General features: G+C 47.2%; 1 protein-coding gene across 1 annotated transcript in view; it reads left to right on the top strand.

The window, feature by feature from the left end:
• BBS4 (Bardet-Biedl syndrome 4) overlaps positions 1 to 19,288 on the top strand; it is a gene marked incomplete at both ends in the record, with an annotated part of 38,181 nt that overhangs the window by 1,419 nt on the left and 17,474 nt on the right. The window contains 2 exons of the mRNA XM_084267924.1: positions 187 to 238; positions 16,084 to 16,163. Of these exons, the coding sequence (XP_084124050.1) occupies positions 187 to 238; positions 16,084 to 16,163 (132 nt within the window). The remainder of the gene's footprint in view (positions 1 to 186; positions 239 to 16,083; positions 16,164 to 19,288) is intronic.

Here is a 19,288-nt window from a genome sequence, read left to right as displayed (position 1 = left end):
GCGGGTGGTTTCATCTACGCGGGGAGCAGAATTCTCTCCCTACCTAGGCCTGTCTAGCAGCGATGCTGCTGGTTTTACGCCGCCTTTTGGGATTTGCTGCTTGTCTTTTCTGATGATTTTCTGGAACAGATCTTCCAAGAAACCTTGCCCCTGTGTATTTCATCCTCCTCTTCTCTGTCTTTTCAGGTTTCTTCCTTGCCAGTGGCTACGGAACCTCCAAAACCCCACCTGAAGAAAGGTTTGTTTGAAGAAATGATTGTGTTTGTGTTTCTTGGGAGGGATGATTTGAAGATTTATGGTGTGTGTAGCTGTCTAGTAAGGGCTGAATATCTGCTGGGAAAAGACGAGGCTATATTTAGACCTTGGAGTGCTGAGTACAAGTACTTTTTGTTAGGATCTGTGTGATCACTGGCTCAGTGCTGCTCCTGGCTGATTTGCTGTACCTACACTCGCATTGTGTTCGCCTGTTGGTTTTTCGCGTGTCTCTTGGGCTGCTCATGAGTCAGATACTCATTTATCTTCTTCAGTCATAAGAGACGGGGTTGTTTGGTTTGGGTTCTTCAGTATAATGGCTTGAGAGGATCTTGGGAAACCAACGTTGTGTCGTGTTGATTTGTCCTGTTGTGTTTTCTAAGTTTGGAGGGAAGAGAGGGGTGCAAGCGGGATCAAACCAGACTTGTCCTCACCAGTTTTACCTTCAATTCGTTTGGGTTTAGGGTTTTTTTGAGGTTTTTTTTTCATGGTGAAATTGAGAATTGGTTAACTCAGTTGGTTTGAAATCTTTCCTGACTGAGAACTGGCACATGAACTATTTCAGTTCTCGTTTCAAAATGTTTGGCTAAAGCATGAGGTTTTGTAGGGGGTTCGCTAAAGCTGATTGAACTCATGTTGCTAGTATGGATCTGTTTGCTGCAGGGACTTCCGCGCCTTCCTAAGGTGAGGTTTGGGTGGGGGTTTTGGGTTATTTGGGTAGATTAATCTAATCCCAACTCCTGGGAGCAGAATTCCAGTGCTTGAGCGGAGCATTGCTATCCCGGAGGTGGTGCTTGGTGTACAACTCCAGCTTGCACAACTCTGTTGCCCAGAGCCGAGAGGAAGCGATTGCTATGGCTCCAAGCTTGTATGCAAGTAAAACTAACCCCCAAATTTACTTTTCTCTTGATTGCCAACTCTTTTAGGCTGTTACTTTGAGCCAGTTAGTGGGGTTTCCTTGGGGGCATTGATTTGCTCCTTAACGAGATGGTTCGTCTCCATCCTTTCCTATGAAGATGATGGCTCCCCCCTTGCTCTGCGTCGTGCGAGTCCCGTCCCTGATGGTTGTGCTGTTCACAGGACAGCACACGTTTGCAAATCCTCTAAATAAAACATCTGTAAAGGGATGGGGGCTGATGGTGTTTGCCAGGAGATGGGCTGTCGCTCCAGCACTCTTTCCTGGCGGGCTGAGGTCTGGTAAATCAGCTCTGCATAATTCATGAGCTGAAAAAGAAAGATGGGGCCATCAGCCGTCCAAATGGAGGTGTGCTGGGTAGGAGCTGTCGGGCCTGCGTCAGCTTGCTTGTTAAACCGTCTGTCAAGTGCCTCCTGCTTTTAGGTGTGTGCCATTTCATCTTGATTATTTTGGAGAATGAGCTGTGGCAGTCACAACTTCCTTCACGGGGCTTGCTGCTCTGGATCCTGCTCATGCTGCTTGCTGTTTGATAAAGGGCTGCTTGTTCCAGGCACATGAGGAAGAGTTTTCTGTCCCGGTCAGCGGCATTTTGCGTTAGCAGCGCTGAAAACAGAGCTGGACGTGGCTTTTAAAAGGGCCCCCAAAGTCCCTTCAGATTTTTAGGATTGGAAGCCTGAGGCTGGGCAAAGGCTGTACGAAAGAATCGGTCTGTCTCCATCACCAGCTATCAATGCTCTTCCCACCTCCCTGATGGGAGGATTGCCCTGGCTCCTTAAAATTCAATCCGTGGCATTGGTATTCGCACAGCTACGTGCCAGAGGGGAGGAGGAGGGGAGAAATCCAGTTATTCGTGGCTTGTGATGCCCTTTTCATACCAATGCAACCCTTGACTCAGAACTAACTACAGGTTATTAAAAATATCATTGAGCCTGTGACTATTGTAACGGCATTTTGTGTCTCTAGAGGTAAACTGAGGCACCCCCTGCACACCTCAGGGAGTTCTGAAACGTTTGGAATCCTCTGCGCTCTGCCATTGAACATTTGACTCCGTTGTCGTTAGTGCAGTGGGCCAAAGCTGATTTGAGCTGCCCCGATCATTAATCTCTAGGAAATGAGGGCAAGGGAAAGATTTGTGACAGGGAGTGATGTAACAGCATTGCTTTGTGCATGGGATGAGGTCAGGGGCACATGAGGGAAGGGGAGAAAGAACCAAAGTGGTGGTGTGTATGTTGTTGTGGAGATGGGCGTGAACAGACAGCATCTTTTTCCCCTGACAGGTGGTTGTATTGTTTTAAAATAAGATTTTTCTAGAAGTTGTTAATGAAACACCCTGGCTTAGTTTGGCCGAGGAGAGCTGCGGTGAACTTTTAAATAGCCAGCCAAGTCGACACCAGTTCTGCATGAAGAGAGCGGTGCTGCTCGACTTACTCTGCTCTGGATTGGGGTGTGATGGGGCTGGGGACAGGCGCTGTACACAGCAATTGGGGTAGGAACCTCAACGTCCTAACAGTTGAAACTAAAGGGATGGGCAGAAGGCAAACTACCCCTTGGAGGATCTCGTAGCCATGCTTGGTGACAACCATTATTCAGCAGGTGACACGTTGGTAGCGAAAACCATTCATTATTTTGCCCTTTACCCCCTGTGGGGAGAACTGCTCTGAAAATCAATTCCCTTTGTTGCTTCATCAAGATCCATAACTCTCCCTGTGTTGATATTTTGTCCCCGAGCAATTGGTCATAGAATAAAGGGAGCTCTGTTCCATGAAGCGACAGAGAGGTAATACCAGCCTTGCTGAGATGGGGTTTTAATCTCCCTGCTGCATTTGAAATTAATCAGGTATTTTCCCAAACGTTTTACTGGTTTTGAATGGAACTAGGCTGCACCCATTCCCTTTCAACACGCGGGCCAGTCGAGTGGTTTTATAGGCACTGACCATATTGGAGAAGTGTTTCTACCAGCTTGTATCTTGAATTTATTTCCCTTTATCATAAAATCATAGACTGATCTGGGTTGGAAGGGACCCTAGGGATCAGAGAGTTCCACCCCCCTGCCACAGGCAGGGATACCAACCTCCAGGCCTGGAGCTACACAAGGTTGCTCAGGGCCCCATCCAAACTGGCCTTGGATACCTCCAGGGATGGGGCATCCATCCCCTCTCTGGGCAGCCTGTTTCAGCCCCTCACCACTCTCTCTGTAAAGAATTTCCCCCTAATAGCTAATTTAAACCTTCCTTCCTTTAGCTTTAATCCATCCCTCTCATCCTACCCTATCGTGGGGAAGACAAATACTGAGAAAGGTTAGTCTCACCGCGGTTCAGAGGTTGAGGGAACAATTTTAAATGTGTTTGGGTTTCCGTTAGGCCACAGATTGTGGGATATGCATGATGGCTTTTTAATAATGGCATAGAATCCTGCTAGATACATCCATGCACTATAATAAATACACTGAAGCAAAATCAAATAGCTTTCACCTGAGTCACCCACTGGGAAGAGCTTGGGCTAGAGAGCCGCGAGACTGCGGAGAGTCGGAATTGTTCCCAACCCTGTGCTTACCCAGGGAAGGGTGAGGGGGATAATTTTCAAAGCGCAAATCTTCCCTCTTGTGAATTGTGAAAGGATTAGCAGGGATTAAGTGTTCTCCCCAGTCCTGGGTGCTGGGATGGTTTTTGGATGCTTCCTAGCTATGTTTTTTTGGGGTTTGAAGCAAGGAATTCTTCTGCCTGGGATTAACTGTGACCTTGGGCAAGGGCCTTTGACTTTTGTTTCTTTGTGTTTATCGCCCATGAGATGGGTCTGATACCCAGTGACAGTGTTTGGATGCTGTGGGCTTTTGGTTAAGAAAACATTTGGATGTATTAAATGAAAAACATCAACTAAAGGGCCACATGGCAATGTGCTGCTTGGTCTCCTGAGTGCTGCTAAAGACAGTACTGAACAGGTGCGGACGAGGGGGAGACTTTATAGGGAGAAATTTTAGTGCACCCTGTGGTCAGGTCTGTCAGTTGGGCATTTGAACCTGCTCGGCGCAGCCCGTCGGAGCACTCAGGTAAAAGACACGGGGCATCGGGATGTTTCAAGGCCGGCGAGTCTTTGTCATAGTTTTGAGTTCCTCACTACAAGAAAGGCATTGAGGTCCTGGAGTGAGTCCACAGAAGGGCAACCAAGCTGGGGAAGGGGCTGGAGAGCAGCAAACCTTCTGAGGAGCGGCTGAGGAAGCTGGGGGTGTTCAGCCTGGAGGCTGAGGGGAGACCTTATCCCCACCTCCACTGACCTGACAGGAGGGTGCAGAGAGGTGGGCGATGGTCTCTTCAGCCAGGGGACAGGAGATGGGACAAGGGGCAATGGGCTCAAGCTGTGCCAGGGCAGGGTCAGCTCAGATGTGAGGGAAAAGCTCTTCACCGAACAGGTTATCGGACACTGACCCAGGCTGCCCAGGGAGGGGCTGCATCACCGCCCCTGGACAGATTTAACAGATGTGGAAATGAGGTGCTCAGGGATGTAGTTTAGCATAGGACAGAGATGGTTGGATTTGATGATCTCAGAGGTCTTTTCCAACCTTGTGATTCTCTGATTCTGTGATCTTGTTCATTCCGTCTGGCGCGATGGCAAGCGTGGCAGGCAAAAATGCCTTGTAAGGCCACAGTGAGTCATTGGAAGAGAAGAAATAAAGTTTTCTCTGCTTTTATCAATGTTCAGCAAGTAAATTGCAGACCTGAGATTACAACAGCTGCTGAGGTGGGTGATCAGCTCATGCAAGAGCTCGGTGTCCCTTTGTAAGTAATAGCTGAGCAATTAGATTCGTCTCATTCAGAAAAATCAGCTGATGGGAATAGGGAAGCACGTGATGGAAACGTGTGTTGTAAAGCCGTGGTTGTGTCTGGTTCTTAAACTCTGTGGTAATGGGACCATTGTTTTTTGTGGCTCAGAGTTACCACACAGAAACCCGGGGTTTGGAGAGAAGACAACCCCATGGTATTTTGCATCTCCCCAGGGTAGTTTCTTTTGTTTCATTGAAGTTTGAAATCTTTTCAAATGGCGCATGTCGTTCTTGTCCAGCCACAGCCTGGTGCGTGGGGATTTAGCTCAGACACCCATCATGCCATCATTTCCATGTGGATGCTCACCCTGGAAGCTAAGGGTGTAGTCAAGGGGTTCCAGGAACAAAATAATTGCCTGTGCTGATTTTCCAGGCGGTAAAACTTGCTTTATCTGGTATTGTCTCTGGTTAGGAAGTGCTCCTGATGATAAGCAATCTCAAAATGGGACTGCTGGATAATAAATAACTTCCAGATCATGCAGAAGTAGGGAAGTAGCTTCCGATGATTTGTCCTGCATAAATGCACCGTGAGCTCTCTCTCTGGGCAGCTCCCGCTCGTGTGGGTGAACCGAGGAAGATCTTTCCTGCTCTTGCAGATATCTTAAGTGATCCTGCAAGTGCTTTAAAGGCTCAAGCACTCTGAAGAGCGGGAACCTCTCAGTACCCCGAGGAGTCGATTCTGTGTGCACTCGGAGCTGATAATTTCTGAATTCCTGATACATTTCCTTAAATCAATATAAATCCATTCTTTGAGCCAGCTTCAAAGCTGCCTTTGAACTTGTAACAGCGAAGCTGCCTGAGAAATCCAGATAAAAACCAACCCCCCTTGAGTTAAATTAATTAATACTTTTAAGTGTGTCAAGAAGAAAAGCCATCAGTGGAGATGTCATGGTTGGGGGGGAACAAATGCAGTTCCTGTATCTGTATGTATCGATTCGTTTCCATTTGGCCATGCACAAGCTGGATTTTTTAGCCCATTTGCACCTACAACCTCGTGGGAATAACAGGGGTTAGCTGGGAATGACATCATTCTTTTACGGAATTTTAGATATTTAGATTGTTTTATACTCTTTGCTGTAAGTGTATCTTGTTCAGGATCTAATGCAGCTGTTAGGTTTGGGGCTTGTTTTTTTTTAGTTTAAAAAAGAAAAGAATTCTCTATTTTGAGGTAATCCAGTTGTAGAATATACTCCACTTCATCCCCTTCTCCCCAGAAGAAGAGCCCGGCAATCCCTGCACCACAGAGAACAGGTAGTGTTTAGGTTTGAACGCGTTAGCACATCTCTGCCCTCCTTTGCGTGTACGTTCATCCCCGCAATCGCAGCGCCAAGGGATCATTTGCAGGCAGCATGGCAGGGGTGGGGTTTTCTCTCCAGCCTCCTATCACCATGAAGTTTTAGTGCCTGGGTTTTTTTTTTAAATCCGAGGATTCGTGGTTTCAGTTCGAGCTTCACGTCTTCTGGTGGTTGTTGGCCTGCTTCATTTCCTTTCTGTCAAGAGAAAAATCTCTGCCTGCTCCTTAAGCCTGCTGCAAACAGCAGCAAAAAGTGCCATGAAAGTGCCACCTTTCACGTCAAGCAAGTATAATCTGGTTGGGTTTTGATAATTTGATAATTAAAAATGTATATATTGCACTGGATTAGGATCAGGTGGAGGGTAAAGTTTGATAGCCTGGCTTCAGAGGAGCTCACTGTACGACTGAAACATTACTTCAGGATGATGTTTAGATCTGTAAATTCATTCTTTGGGAGCTGGTGTGGAAGTCCCTGGTGCTAGGCAAGTTTCCTTGGCGTTTTAAAGCCTTCACCTTCGCAGTTGTCTGTTGGCGTGCAGCTTGCAGATAAACTGGCATCTCCCGTTGTGAATTTAATAAATCATGTTCTAAATGATAGCAAGTAACAAATTTAGGAAGGGATTCATCTCTTTGAATGGAGATAATCTCTATTAGATATCTCTTCAGTCAGTGGAAAGCCCATCAGATGCCATTTCTCTGCCCCTTCCCTGACACCCATGTTGGGATGTGCCGAATCGCTCCCCGAGGATGTGTATTCCTCTACCACGAAGACAGCTCAAGGCAACTAACTTAGATGTCTCAGTTTTCAGGCACTTCAGTTGAGGGTGATGTATGCTGCTCAAGAACAGCAGGATTAACGTCATCTGTGCAACTTTAATTGGAGCCTTTGAGTCTTTGGTGGCATAATTACGTGCTGGCTTCAGCCCAGCTCTCCGACACCCTTGTGCAGGAATGATGGGACTCGCCGAAAAAGGAACAGCTCGCACAAGGGCTTTTAAAATGAAAGATACCTCTCTTCCTCAGTGTGGTGGTTCCCTTCAGCCACCAGATCCCATCGGTAGATTCCCCGGTGCTGCACAGTTCTTCTGTGTCATACTCAAAACCACGAGTTACCCGTTAAAGCCTCTTAAGACACGACCTTTCCTTTTCTCCCAGCTTCGCCACAGAAACCGAGTGAGGTTTCTTGCTGTTTTATGGTGTCTCACCACAGAGACTCTTCCTTCACTCCTTCCAGGGACTGACCCCTTGGCTGCAGACGTTTTAAGTGGCGGAACAGAAATCCTGTGCTTTAGTCATTGTTTTATTCATATTTCTCAACGATTTCATTTGCTGTCTGACCTCGCTTCGTTTTTCTGTTCATCACTGTGACGTTGAGGCGGCGCGCCTGGTGAAAATACTGGCCTGCTCCTGTTAATTGTTGCTGTGCTTGCATCATTAAGGACTGTATCGTTAAGACACGTGTGCATTAGGGAAGAGTGAATGTTTCATGGGCAAACACTGATCCTGGGACAGACATCCTGCCAGGAAAAACTTTATCCCGATGCAACAAGCCTGTAAAATTTTGCACTGTCAAAACCCAGGGGCTGGGAGCAGGGAATGTTGAACTGTTTGCAAGACTGAATATGAAATCTTCTTTGGTGGTGCATGAAACTGTACTGTGTCCAGTTCTGGACTCTTCACCATCAGAAGGACATTGAGTTGCTGGAGTGAGTCCAGAGAAGGGGAGCCAGGCTGGTGAAGGGGCTGGAGGGCAACTCTGAGGAGCGGCTGAGGGAGCTGGGGGTGTTCAGCCTGGAGAAGAGGAGGCTGAGGGGAGACAAGGGGAAATGGCCTCAAGCTGTACCAGGGTAGGTTTAGATTAGACGTTAGAAAAACATTTTTTACTGAAAGAGTTGTCAGAGCCTGGAACAGGCTGCCCAGGGAGGGGCTGAGTCACCTTCCCTGGGTGTGTTTAACAGGTGGGTAGATGAGGTGCTCAGGGATCTGGTTTAGCTAAGGATGGGAATGGTTGGACTTGGTCTTAAAGGTCTTTCCCAACCTTGTGATTCTGTGAAATGAGGAGAGGTCCTAGGTGCTGCTCCTTGTTGAGCAGGATACTTCAGAGACCGTCAGGGCTGGATCGTGCACCCTCCCTGGTGTAATTTAATGTTGGATTTTAAGAAGAAAGCTTTATTTACAAACGCCTTCTAATGATTTTAGCTTCAATTGCTGCGTAAAACACCTCACGCTGTAGGCAGAAAAAAGGCTGAGCATAAGAATTTAAGCCAAAGGAAGGATTAGACTGGAAATCCCAAAACTACCGTGCTCCCGATACCGGAATTAATGAGAAGCTGGTTTATGTGGGTTATTTTGGGAATGCCTGAAGCTGCGTTGCTTCGTTGGTGGGGAAAATATCTCCCATCCCTGCTTTGCTGTGGGAGGAGGCAGTGGGGAGTCACCAGTTAATCTCTCGGGCCTCTGTACTATTTATAAACCATGTTATTCGGCAACCCTCTGTGATGGAGTACTCTCCTTCCTTTATTTAGGAACGGTGTTGCCAGACAGACACCCAGAGGGAAACCGCTCTGCTCCTCGCCTCCCAGAGCACAAAGCATCAAGCCAGGGGGCGGGGGGGATAGTGGTTTAGATGAAGGAAATAGCAGTCGGGGTGTTGTGCTGGGGGTCTGGGTCCTTGAGGGTCTCTGCATCTTTGGGGATTTGAGAACTGTTGTGGTGAACCAGCTTAGTTTTTTCTAGATTGGGTCCCATTTAAAAACAAAAATAGCAAAAAGGGCTTTCAGGTCCTTGTTTTCTCTTCTGTTGGCAGCGTGTGCCTCTGCCTGGCCAGCAGTGCTGACCCTCAGAATTGACTCGTGCAGAGGAACCAAGGTCTCAGTTTAAGGGTTTTTCTTTCCAAGCAAGTCACTATTAGACTTTTCCAATTTCCTTTTTTAACACACGCCTGTGTTCCTCAAGTTCACCTCGCCGTTATTTTCTTGAAGGAGATTTTAAGGTTTGAATTAAGCAATACGAGTCTTGAGGCAAATGGGTTTGTTTTTTGGTGTCATAACGATCAGGCTAATGTACTCATGCTGATGGCTGTAATTTCCCCCTCTCTCATCAAATGGGGTCAGGGTGACAGGGTGGGATCTCATCAGCCTCGTGCTGCTAACGGAGATTTCCCACTAACCAGATTGGTTCTGCCACTGGGAACCTCGCCGTGGCGCTGGGAAGTCTGGGGTGGTCGCAAATAGGTATTTATTTACTTAGAGATAATTTTACCTTCAGGGTAAACTTGAACAGCATGTACTACAAGACATTTATTTCAAAGGATCAGGGTAGGTATTTGTCTGGTAAATAAACAACATGATTATTTGGAGTAACTCGGACCTTCAAATGCCCTAAATCAGAGCAGCCACTGAAGTCTGAGCTAGCAGCTCTCCAAGAAGAGTAAACTAACAACAAAAAATGCCCTTTTTTTTCTTCACCGTAGCATATACATCAGCTTTAAGCAACGACTTTCGGCTGTCCTCTCTCCAGCTCTGGTTAGTTTTCCTGCAGGGGGAGGTGTAGAGTCAGGAATGTTGGGTTTTTGTTGAAACCTCCTGTTTTTCCAGCCTCCCTCCGGTTTTCTCCGCGTACTGCGAAGCTATTAATACACGATAGGAAGATCATAGCCGTGAGTTATGGCTTTCTTGCCGGCGCCAGAATTGTGTATGATGAGTTTCATTAACCCCAGCAGACTGTAAATAACGAGGAACCACATGGGTTTATTGTTTGATTTAAAGGCGTTTCAGCAGCAATTTGCAAAAGGAAATTCAGGGGGAAGGGGATTAAACAGAGAGAACGGAGATGGCAAAGGGCTCTCTTTCTTTCCCTCCCCGTTGTCTATACCCCTTTGCAGGTAGTTGGGTATTCTCACACACCTATGTGCATAACTCACACACAGTGAGTGAAATGCAGCATGAGCATCCTCTGCATCATCAGTGTTACTTTTAATCATTAAGGAGTTTTGAATATATTACTTCTCCCTTTTCAAACCAAAGGGTGTATCTGGGCGGAGGAAGGCCGATGTTCCTGTATCCCTTGTCTTTCAAAGCCACAATGTATTTATATTGCTGCCTTCTCAAGAAAAGCCTCTGCGTGTCTGAGTAAGGAAGAGGATTTCTTGTGAAATTAATCCCTGCGCCAGCCTAGCTGGGGATTTGGGGGATGCTCCACTGCTACCAAGGCAGTCTGTTGTTTTTAAATCTGCAGGCCTCGAGATTACAAACACTTTCTATCTGTTATTCAAATCTTCTTTCAGGGAAAATACAATTCCCTGGTAGTGGTACGGCGTTTCAGAGTAGCCCTTTGAGTTTGTGCCTTCTTATTTTCATATTAGCTTTGTTTAGGTGATGCACCTTTACCTCTCTTTCCACCGTAGCATTGATCCTGGTGTCGTGAAACCTAAGGCAGAAAGGAGATGGGCACAGCTGGTTTCATCCTCGCCTTTCCCTCCCTATCACAGTTTATTTAACACGGTTCTGAGAGCACTGAGCTACATTTTGGAGGATTTTAACCTTCCCCAAGCCCTGCAGTGGGAGTAATCATAACCCTGGCAATAATGTGGGCAAATACCTCAAGGAAGATGCATTGGGGATTGAGGGATGGGGTGGATGTTGAGCCCGAAGGTCTTTGATACTTTGCCTCTCTGATTTGGATGCTCTGCAGTGGCAAGTGAATTGTCTTTATGCTAATGTTAAGGCAATGGCCGGAATTACTTTAAAATGGGAAATGAATCTCATAATTGAAATCATTTCTGGGCCTGGCCTGATGGTAGGAGATGACAACCTTCCTCCTTCCCTCGTGGCTTCGCCGCAGCAGAGCGTCCCACTTTGATTTTCTCAGAGCAAGATGCGCTTTACCAAATTCCTCTTCGCTGCAGCTCTCTCAATAGCAAAACATTACAGCAGAGCCTTGAGTCGTTGTCTCTCTGTTTATTCATTTTGAACATACCTGGGTGCCTGACTGCTGTTTCACGACGTGCCAGTTTTACTTTGAGTTTGGAAAGGGAAGGTTGTGTCAGGATCCAAATTAGGCCTTTGGGGTAATCTTACCCTTGAACGTGGTACCCACTGCAGTGGATCCAGACTGGCTCGGGATTTTCTGTTCCCTCCTTGTGCTGTACGTTATGTGGGGTTGAGGTTATTATGGGTTTTGGACTGTTCTTCTTTGTGTCATATGGAGACTTCTCCTTCTCTGCTTCTCCTCCAGGCTCTTGCTTGGGTCGCTGCAGGTTTGGTTGCAAAGCTGGAGGCATGTGAAGTGAACTGGGGCTCAGACTCTTTCCAGTAAGCTGGTGTGGAAGAAGAACTGGGCTCCGGTCTATATTTGTTATTATTATTATTGAAGTCTGATGAGATTAAAATATGTTCTTGAGCTGTTTTTCCACCTCAGAGAGTTGTAGCTGATCTGTGCTGATCCCAGGAAGGCTGCTAGGGTGCTCCAGGTTTGCATGCTGGAGAAAATAAGGTGAAAAGAGCCTTCTGGGGCTTTCCCCCCTCCACCCCTTGTCTCTCTTTACAGCAATTTCAAAACCTTTTTATTAAATCTGAACCCCACTGTTTGATAGTTCATAGCTAAGCTATAATTACCCAATATGGAGATGCAAGCACGAAATCATTTCCTAGGGAGTTTTACACAAAAGGGAATAACTGATTATTTTTGTTCTTTCTTCAGTCCTTTGAGAAAATCTATAAGAGGATGAATAAAGCAAAGAGTGATGATAGCGCAGCACAGATACGAACCTGATGATCTTACTGTCGGGGTTTCCGCTCCGGTGGCTTCCTTAAAGAAGGATTGTCAGAAAGAAAAATCACGTTGCTGGAAATGGGTTGTGCAGTCAATCACTGGCCACCGAGAAAGTGGGGGATCAGCTGGATTCCCTTCTGAATTCAATCAAAACACGCTTCAGAGAAGCTGGCACGGCTCTCGGCTCGAGGTATTTAATCATAGATCTGGTGCCTGCCTCCCTGTCGCAGTTGCTTAACGAGACCAGACTTTTGTAACCCCAGAAATGAGAGCCCAAAAGATAATTACACAAGTTATAAACTCACTGTGATACCAAGTTTTTTTGATAATTGTGTTTCCTTGGACTGGCCCTCCAGCAGATTAACTTACAGGGACTATTCTCCCTGTTGCTATGACGGTACAGAGTGCTGTTGGCTGACCTGTGGTCCCCGCTCCCTGCCATGCTGGGGTTATTTGCAAGAGCTCTGCAAAAGATGCCAGAGGAAAGTGCAGCTTCCTGCACTCCCCAGCAGCTACATCTGAGAGACTTCTGCAGGTCTGGGCATTGAAGGAGATAGAGAACTGCAGTATAGCTAGCCTGAGGAGCCAAATGAACATGCTTGGCTCTTCCCGGCGAGCCCAAATTTGGTGGCCTCTCCCCAACTCCCCACCCCCTGTGAGCGACTGGTAGCAGCAGTAGTATGTGTTCCCAGCTCTAATTAGAGTGAGATTGCAAACCATTATGTGCCATATGGAGCCTCCGCTGTTCCCGAGCGTCCTTGTACTTCAGAAGACCAGGGTGTGCTGCCGGGGCTCTGTTCTGTACTTCTGCCCTGCGGAGTAGCGGAATCCCCCCCACGCCGGATCCGGCCAGTGCAGTGAGAGCTGAGTGACATGCATCCTCTGTGTGTTTTGGGGTGGGTTTTTTTTAGATATTCTGTGGGTAATTACTGAATTTGGGGAAGAAAATACCCCACTCTGAATAGAGTCTAGAGCCCACCAATAATCCCTTCCCACTGCTTGTTTTTAGGGGACCCAGACGTGTTCCTGTGTCAAATGTTGTAATTTCTTCACAATTACTTTGATGTCCTCCTTCTCTGACCTCTGTGAGTTCCACGCCAGGTTTGGTTCCTGGTGTTTAGGTTGGATTTCTTCAGGGAAATGGTCAAATTATTCACCTTTACTTCTGGAATAGATTCAGGGAGCTTGCCAACTTTCTTCTGTCAGTCTGTTTGTGTTCAGATATATCTGTGGATGAATCTAGACATCTTTTTGGAAGGACATCGGAATCATCTGCCTGTTGGGTTTTTTTCAATTTCCTTGTCTTAAGGAAAATGCAAATCAAATAATAATAATAAAAAAGAGAGGAATGTTCTCTCAGTCAGGTTTGTTGCTATTTCCAAATGAGTTTTAGGAGTGTAAAATCTCCACGTGTTTTCCCAGTTCCACATGGCTTTCCATAGCGTATCGCCAGGAGCGGGGAAGCCAATCTGTTTTATTGCTGCAGATGTGAACACTGTCCACTCCTGCCTTTCATGGTGTGTTTTGATTTCTCTGGTTTCTCTCTTTCAGGTGACTCTGCTGGGTTTTGCAGCCCAGGATCCAGAAAGCAGGCGGTCTCTGCTTTACCCTTTCCTTTTGCAGCTCGTTACTTTGTTCAGCGTTCGTTCACTCTGGCGTTCAGCATTTCTCCCTTTCCGAGCCTGTGCTCAGCAGGCGTTTCCGTAGCGTGGGAGTGGAGTATAACGTCCCTCTGGTCTTAAAAGTGTGAAAAAGCTCTTTCCTTCAGGAATAAACCAACCCATCTTCCATCCGCTCTCGGGTAGACTGTCCTTTTAGCTTAGCTCAAAACTCGTGCGTAGGCTCTAACACAGTCTTTCTCCAGACGCTTTATGAAATCTGTAGCTATTTTGGCAGCCTCCTAACCCTTCCCTTCATGGTTTTGCTGTAAGAAGGACAACTAGAAAGTGTGAAGCCATCAGAAATCACTGAATCTGCTCTGGGAACATGCATGTTACAATGCCATCCCTACAAGGACCTGGGTGTTACACCACAGAGCAGATTTTGAAGACGTTTGGATCCCTGATCTTTGCATTTACATAAGCTTGGCTTGTTTGGGTTGCTTTTTTGTTTGGACTCTAAGTTTTCTCTTTGATTTTGGGTTCACTTAGATCTCAGCTCTAGTATAAATCTGGCTGGATATTGTTGAATTGATGGGAAAACCCCCCACATCAAATCTGGAATGGCTTCACAAAGTGGTTTTTTTTCAACTTCATCAGCAGAAGGAATTTGGGTTGGTTTTAAGTGCTCTCAGGGGTACTAGGCCTGGTGTGAATTGTGGGGAGAGGCTGGCATGCAGCCCTCGTGATTAAACCTGGGCCCTTCTAGAAGAGAACAAGGCTAATGTCTGCTGACGCCATGCAGCCCTTGCAGCTGCAGAGTTTCTTCTTCCTTACATCTGATCTTGACCCCGTGCACAGGGAACTGCGGCCATTTCAAATGAAACCTCCATCTCTGTCGCGGTGCAGCTCTGTGCTGTGCTGGGAGAAGGTGCTGTGCTGCCACCCTCGTCGCTGCCCCGGCTTCTGCGACCCTCCCTGCCTTGCTTTCCTTCTGCACTTCTGTCATAATATTGACTTGCAAACATATAGCTGCTTTTTTTTTTTTGGCCAGTTGCTATAGTTACCTCGCAGCTCCCAGCATCTGAACCTTAGAAACGGGTAACTAGTGATACATTTCAAGCCGTAATGAAATGCACAGCAGTGTGTTCAACTTTGAAACCCAACATGAATATCACTAAGCAACATCCATTCGTGATTTGCCATAATTACTGCTGCAAGCTCCTTAGGATGGAAATGCAGGAGCACAAGTCTCTCTCCTCCTCGGCATCAAACGTGTTTTTCTACCAGTAGCTTCACAGTATCTCAGTCCTGTGATGTTTCACAGTCCCAAAGAACCAAATTTGACCTCTTTAAATTATTCACACCTTCAAACCAGCAACACCTCTGAAATCTTGAGCGTGTCACCCATTTCCTTCTTGTTCCCTTCCAGAATCATAAAATCACAGGATGCTTTAGGTTGGAAGGGACCTCAAAGCCCATCCAGTCCCAACCCCCTGCCATAGGCAGGGACACCCTCACTAGACGTGGCTGCCCAAAGCCCCATCCATCCTGACCTTGAACACCTCCAGGGATCCAGGGGCTTCCCCAGCCTCTCTGGGCACCCTGTGCCAGGGCCTCACCACCTTCACAGTAAAGAATTTCTTCCTAATGTCTAACCCAACCCTGGCCTCTTCCAGCTTAAAGCCATGGCCCCTTGTCCTGTCCCTGCACTTCCTGGTGACCAGCCCCTCTCCCACTTGCCTGTAGGACCCCTTTAAGTATTGGTAGGCCGCAATTAGGTCATCATGGATCCTTCCCTTCTTCAGGCTGAACCACCCCAGCTCTCTCAGCCTGAATTCATGGGAAAAGGCAATCCAGCCCCCTGATCATCCTCGTGTCCTCCTCTGGACTTGCTCCAACAGCTCTATGTCTCTCCTGTATTGGGGACCCCAGAGCTGGACGCAGCACTGCAGGTTGGGTCTCACGAGATGTAAAGAAATTTCTGGGGTTTCAGAAATGTAAAGACCTTTGATTCTTCTGCTCCACTTCCAAAACATGAATCCCACTGGTTCCCTCCAAGCTGCTTCTGGCCTATTTGGAAGAACCGATTCCACCGAACCAGCAATGGTGTTGAATTAAAACGCGTGCTGCGTAGTTGGTGCTTGGAGCCGTTTGCTCCAGCAACTGCACCAGACAGAGCCGGCCCCTTGAGTCTTTTGGTTTTATTTATTGGCCTGAAACAAGGCGTTTTATCCACCAGTTTGACAGGTTAGATGGAACTGGGCACAGGTTGTGCATCCACGCTCCAGGTGAATGTTTAATTGCGCTGCCCAGTGCAGTTCTTGAATGAGTTGTGCTTGCGGGTCGGGTGGTTCGGGAGATCTCTGTGCTGTGCCCAGACTCTCTGCCAACCCGTCTGATTTCCTGTTTTCCGTTACTGTTTTACACACAGCACCAGAGTTACCAGTCCCAGAGAGGAACAACTGGCTGATCTACCTCCTGTATGTTCGCCAGGACTACGAGGAGTGTAAGGTAAGAGCTGCTTTGGAGTCTTTGCCTGAGAACGTGTTTAACTGATGTACCGTTTTCAGGCCTGTTTTCAAACCACCTTCTTTCCCAACTTCTTTTGGAATGAGAGGACTGGGAGAAAATACAAGTAAAATAACTTTACTGTTCTGAAATCATTGGCTGCCTTCAGGATTCCCTTCTCTGGCGCAATATCTCAGCTCGGTGTGTCTGTAGGAGTGGATAAATGGGAAGAATTGCAAACCTCTACTGCTCCAAGAGGAATGGGGTCTCCCCAGCTGATAATATCACAGCTCTGTGGTGTGGGTACTGTGGAGTAGCCTGGAAGTGTCTGTTTGGTTTGGGTTCGTAACTAAGTGGACTGAGGAAATGGCAAAAGTATTAAAGGGCGTGTTTTCCTGATGCCAGATGATCCACCAGCGGGCAGGAGGAGGGGAATCAGAGCTGCCCTTCTGTTTGTCGCATGCAAAGAAGATCTGAAAAGACTTGCCCTCCGGAAGACTGGGGTTGGTCAGGACTTGTCTGCGTCTGTTGGAGAGCTCCTGGGGGTGCTTAGGGAAGTGGCAGGCCAGAGGAGAATCATTTAGTTTTTAATTAATAGAGCTGGAGGGTTGTATCATCAGCAGAGCGATTGCCTCTCAGATCTTGGCTTTAATAGATATAAACAAAAGTTGGACTAGCAATCTAAGCAGAAAATGGGTTTCTGTGGGTCCCACTGTGGGTTTTCGGTCTCCAGTTGTGCACGTCTGCCATTCCTGTGATGTGCCGTAGAATCCCAGGGTGCAGAAAGACATACAGCTCAGGGAGACAGAAAGAATAACCAGGTGGGCGATATAATGGCAACCTTGACTTCTCCACATCTTCCTCAGTCATGGAAATGAGAAAAATGTGGGGAAAATAATCGAGACAAGGCAGCCAACACCCTCTTGCTTGGTGGGCCGGCTTTGGAGGAGCTGTCAAAGCTAAAAGGCAGCAAAGCCTTTCCTCAGGGGTCACAACAGTAAAGTTGGAAGAGTTCAGCACCAGGCTGTAGCAGGTTAAACATCTTCCATCCTTTTGCTCAGATGTGATGGATGTGTGCTCAGAGGCCTGGATTTGTCTGAAAAAAAGGGAGGAACATGCCAGGATGCTTCTTAAGGAGCGATAGGCACATCCGAGAGGCAATTCAGATCTTGGGGTGGGGGGTGACACATGCTGAGTTGCCCTGTGGTAGTGTCTGTCTCTCTCCGCTGGTGTTACGTGGGGTTATGGATTTAACCTGGATGCCCCAGGTGCTTCTCCATATGTGGGCTAAGTGTGGGCAGTTCTGCCTGGGCATTTTGGGGCTAACACCTTCAAAACCCACGGAGGTATGGACAGTATCCCCTGTGGCTTAAATTGCTGCAACCCCCTTGAGGTCAGTGTGGTTTAGGCGTTCATTAAAGTCCAGTAATTTTCTTTTAAGACTCAGCTAAGAAACGAATGGCCTGTGATGCTGTTCAGTTTGGTCTGAATCTCCTCCACGCTTTGGAGGAGATTCAGCTTTTTTTGCTGCTCGTTCAGCGAGAGGTTAATAACACCGGCTGTGTGATCCGCCTCTTCTTCCCCCCAGCGAGATGTGAGGCAAACACTCTCCAATAGCCCGTAGCAGCAGCATCCCCTGCCATCCCATGGGCAGAGAGGAGCAGGGGGAGAGGAGGGACAAACTCTGATCATCACTCAGCTCTTGCTCTTCGCATGCAAAGCGAAGAAACCAGTGTTTTCCGCTTGCAGCATCGATCCCAGCCCTGCCCCCTAACCTTTTATTCCCAACAGAAATCTTCCGCTGCTGTTACGTGCGAGGAAAGAATTATTAAAATTACCAGATGCTTTTAATTAATGAAAATGGCTCATGCCGGTTGGTCTCCTGCCAGTCAGCGAGTTAAATAAACTTGGGAGGAAAGGCTGGGATTACAGATTGTATGTTTCAGCTCGAGGCCTTGTGCTCTGGGATTTTTTGGGGTTTACAGAATGTATGAGTTCTCTGGAAAAGATAGCTCTCTATTGCCCTCTCTTGCTCTGAGAAACTGATTTGATGTAGATGGAGCGACACGGAGTTTCCATATGCTGGGAGGTGCTTGGTTATAGCTGAGGGGTTTTTATGTGCTCTGTAATAATGTAATTTGGAAGAGTCTGTGCAGATAGATTAGAAGATAAGGGAGGAGCAGCCTAGACTTGTTCTTCCTTTTCCTTCCTCTCTTCAGCTTCCTTTTTACGAGTGCAGATTCTCAGTAATAACCCCTCCTTGCCTTCACCCCCCTCTCCTCCTCTGTGCTGTATTTGAGGTTCAGCTATCCTCCTCGTTTTGATTCCTTCATTTCTATTTGTCTCGGAGGCAGGAGATGCCAGTGCTGCTTGACAGATGTGCCAGATGAGCGCCGGCTTATCGCTAGCCCAGAAATCCTTCTCTCCCCCTGCCTCCCCAGCCCCTTTTGTCTCTTCCAAGCAGAAGAGGCATCTCAGAGCAGCAGTGCCGCTCTCAGTTCGCTGCCATGGCACTCATCCTCCCAGAGGGCACTCTTTTTGACTAGGTCTGTAATTTTGGGTCATGCATGACCGTTGAATATACCCAAACTGTGCTTGCACCCCAGACTGCCAGCTGCACAATTGCAGCCAGCAGGAATTTACCTTTTCACCAAGTTTTTCCCCCTTCCCTTCCCCCTGTACCCATCTTTTGTTCATTTGGCTTCCATTGACTCAGCTTCAGTTGCTCCAATTCAATTTATTTCTTCACAAAGGGCCTAGAGTAGATACCCCTTATCAGCAGAGGATGCTTTTAGAGATGCCCTGCAGCATTTTCCCCAGGTAATATCTAATTATCTTGGGTAATAGGAATGAGCAGAGAAATACTAAAAGGGTTGCAGTCTTCCTGGCACGGTGACTGCCTTGCGCTCTTCCGTGTGCTCCTGGCATTGTCCCAGCCGCAGTCCGGTACCTCCATCGTACGTGGGGTTGTGGTGTCTGTAACTGAAACCGAATCCCTGTCATTAGCTCTGTGAAAATATTGACAGTTTACCACTTCTACAGCGTTTTGATATAGTCTCTGACAGCAACTAGCAACAAATTCTGTATTAATATTGCCTTTTCCAAGCATAAGTTCTGACTAAACAAAT

The sequence above is a fragment of the Gallinula chloropus genome (assembly GCF_964237585.1).
Source record: "Gallinula chloropus genome assembly, chromosome: 9".
NCBI classification, from domain to species: Eukaryota; Metazoa; Chordata; class Aves; order Gruiformes; family Rallidae; genus Gallinula; species Gallinula chloropus.
This window is presented reverse-complemented; position numbering and strand designations above follow the sequence as displayed.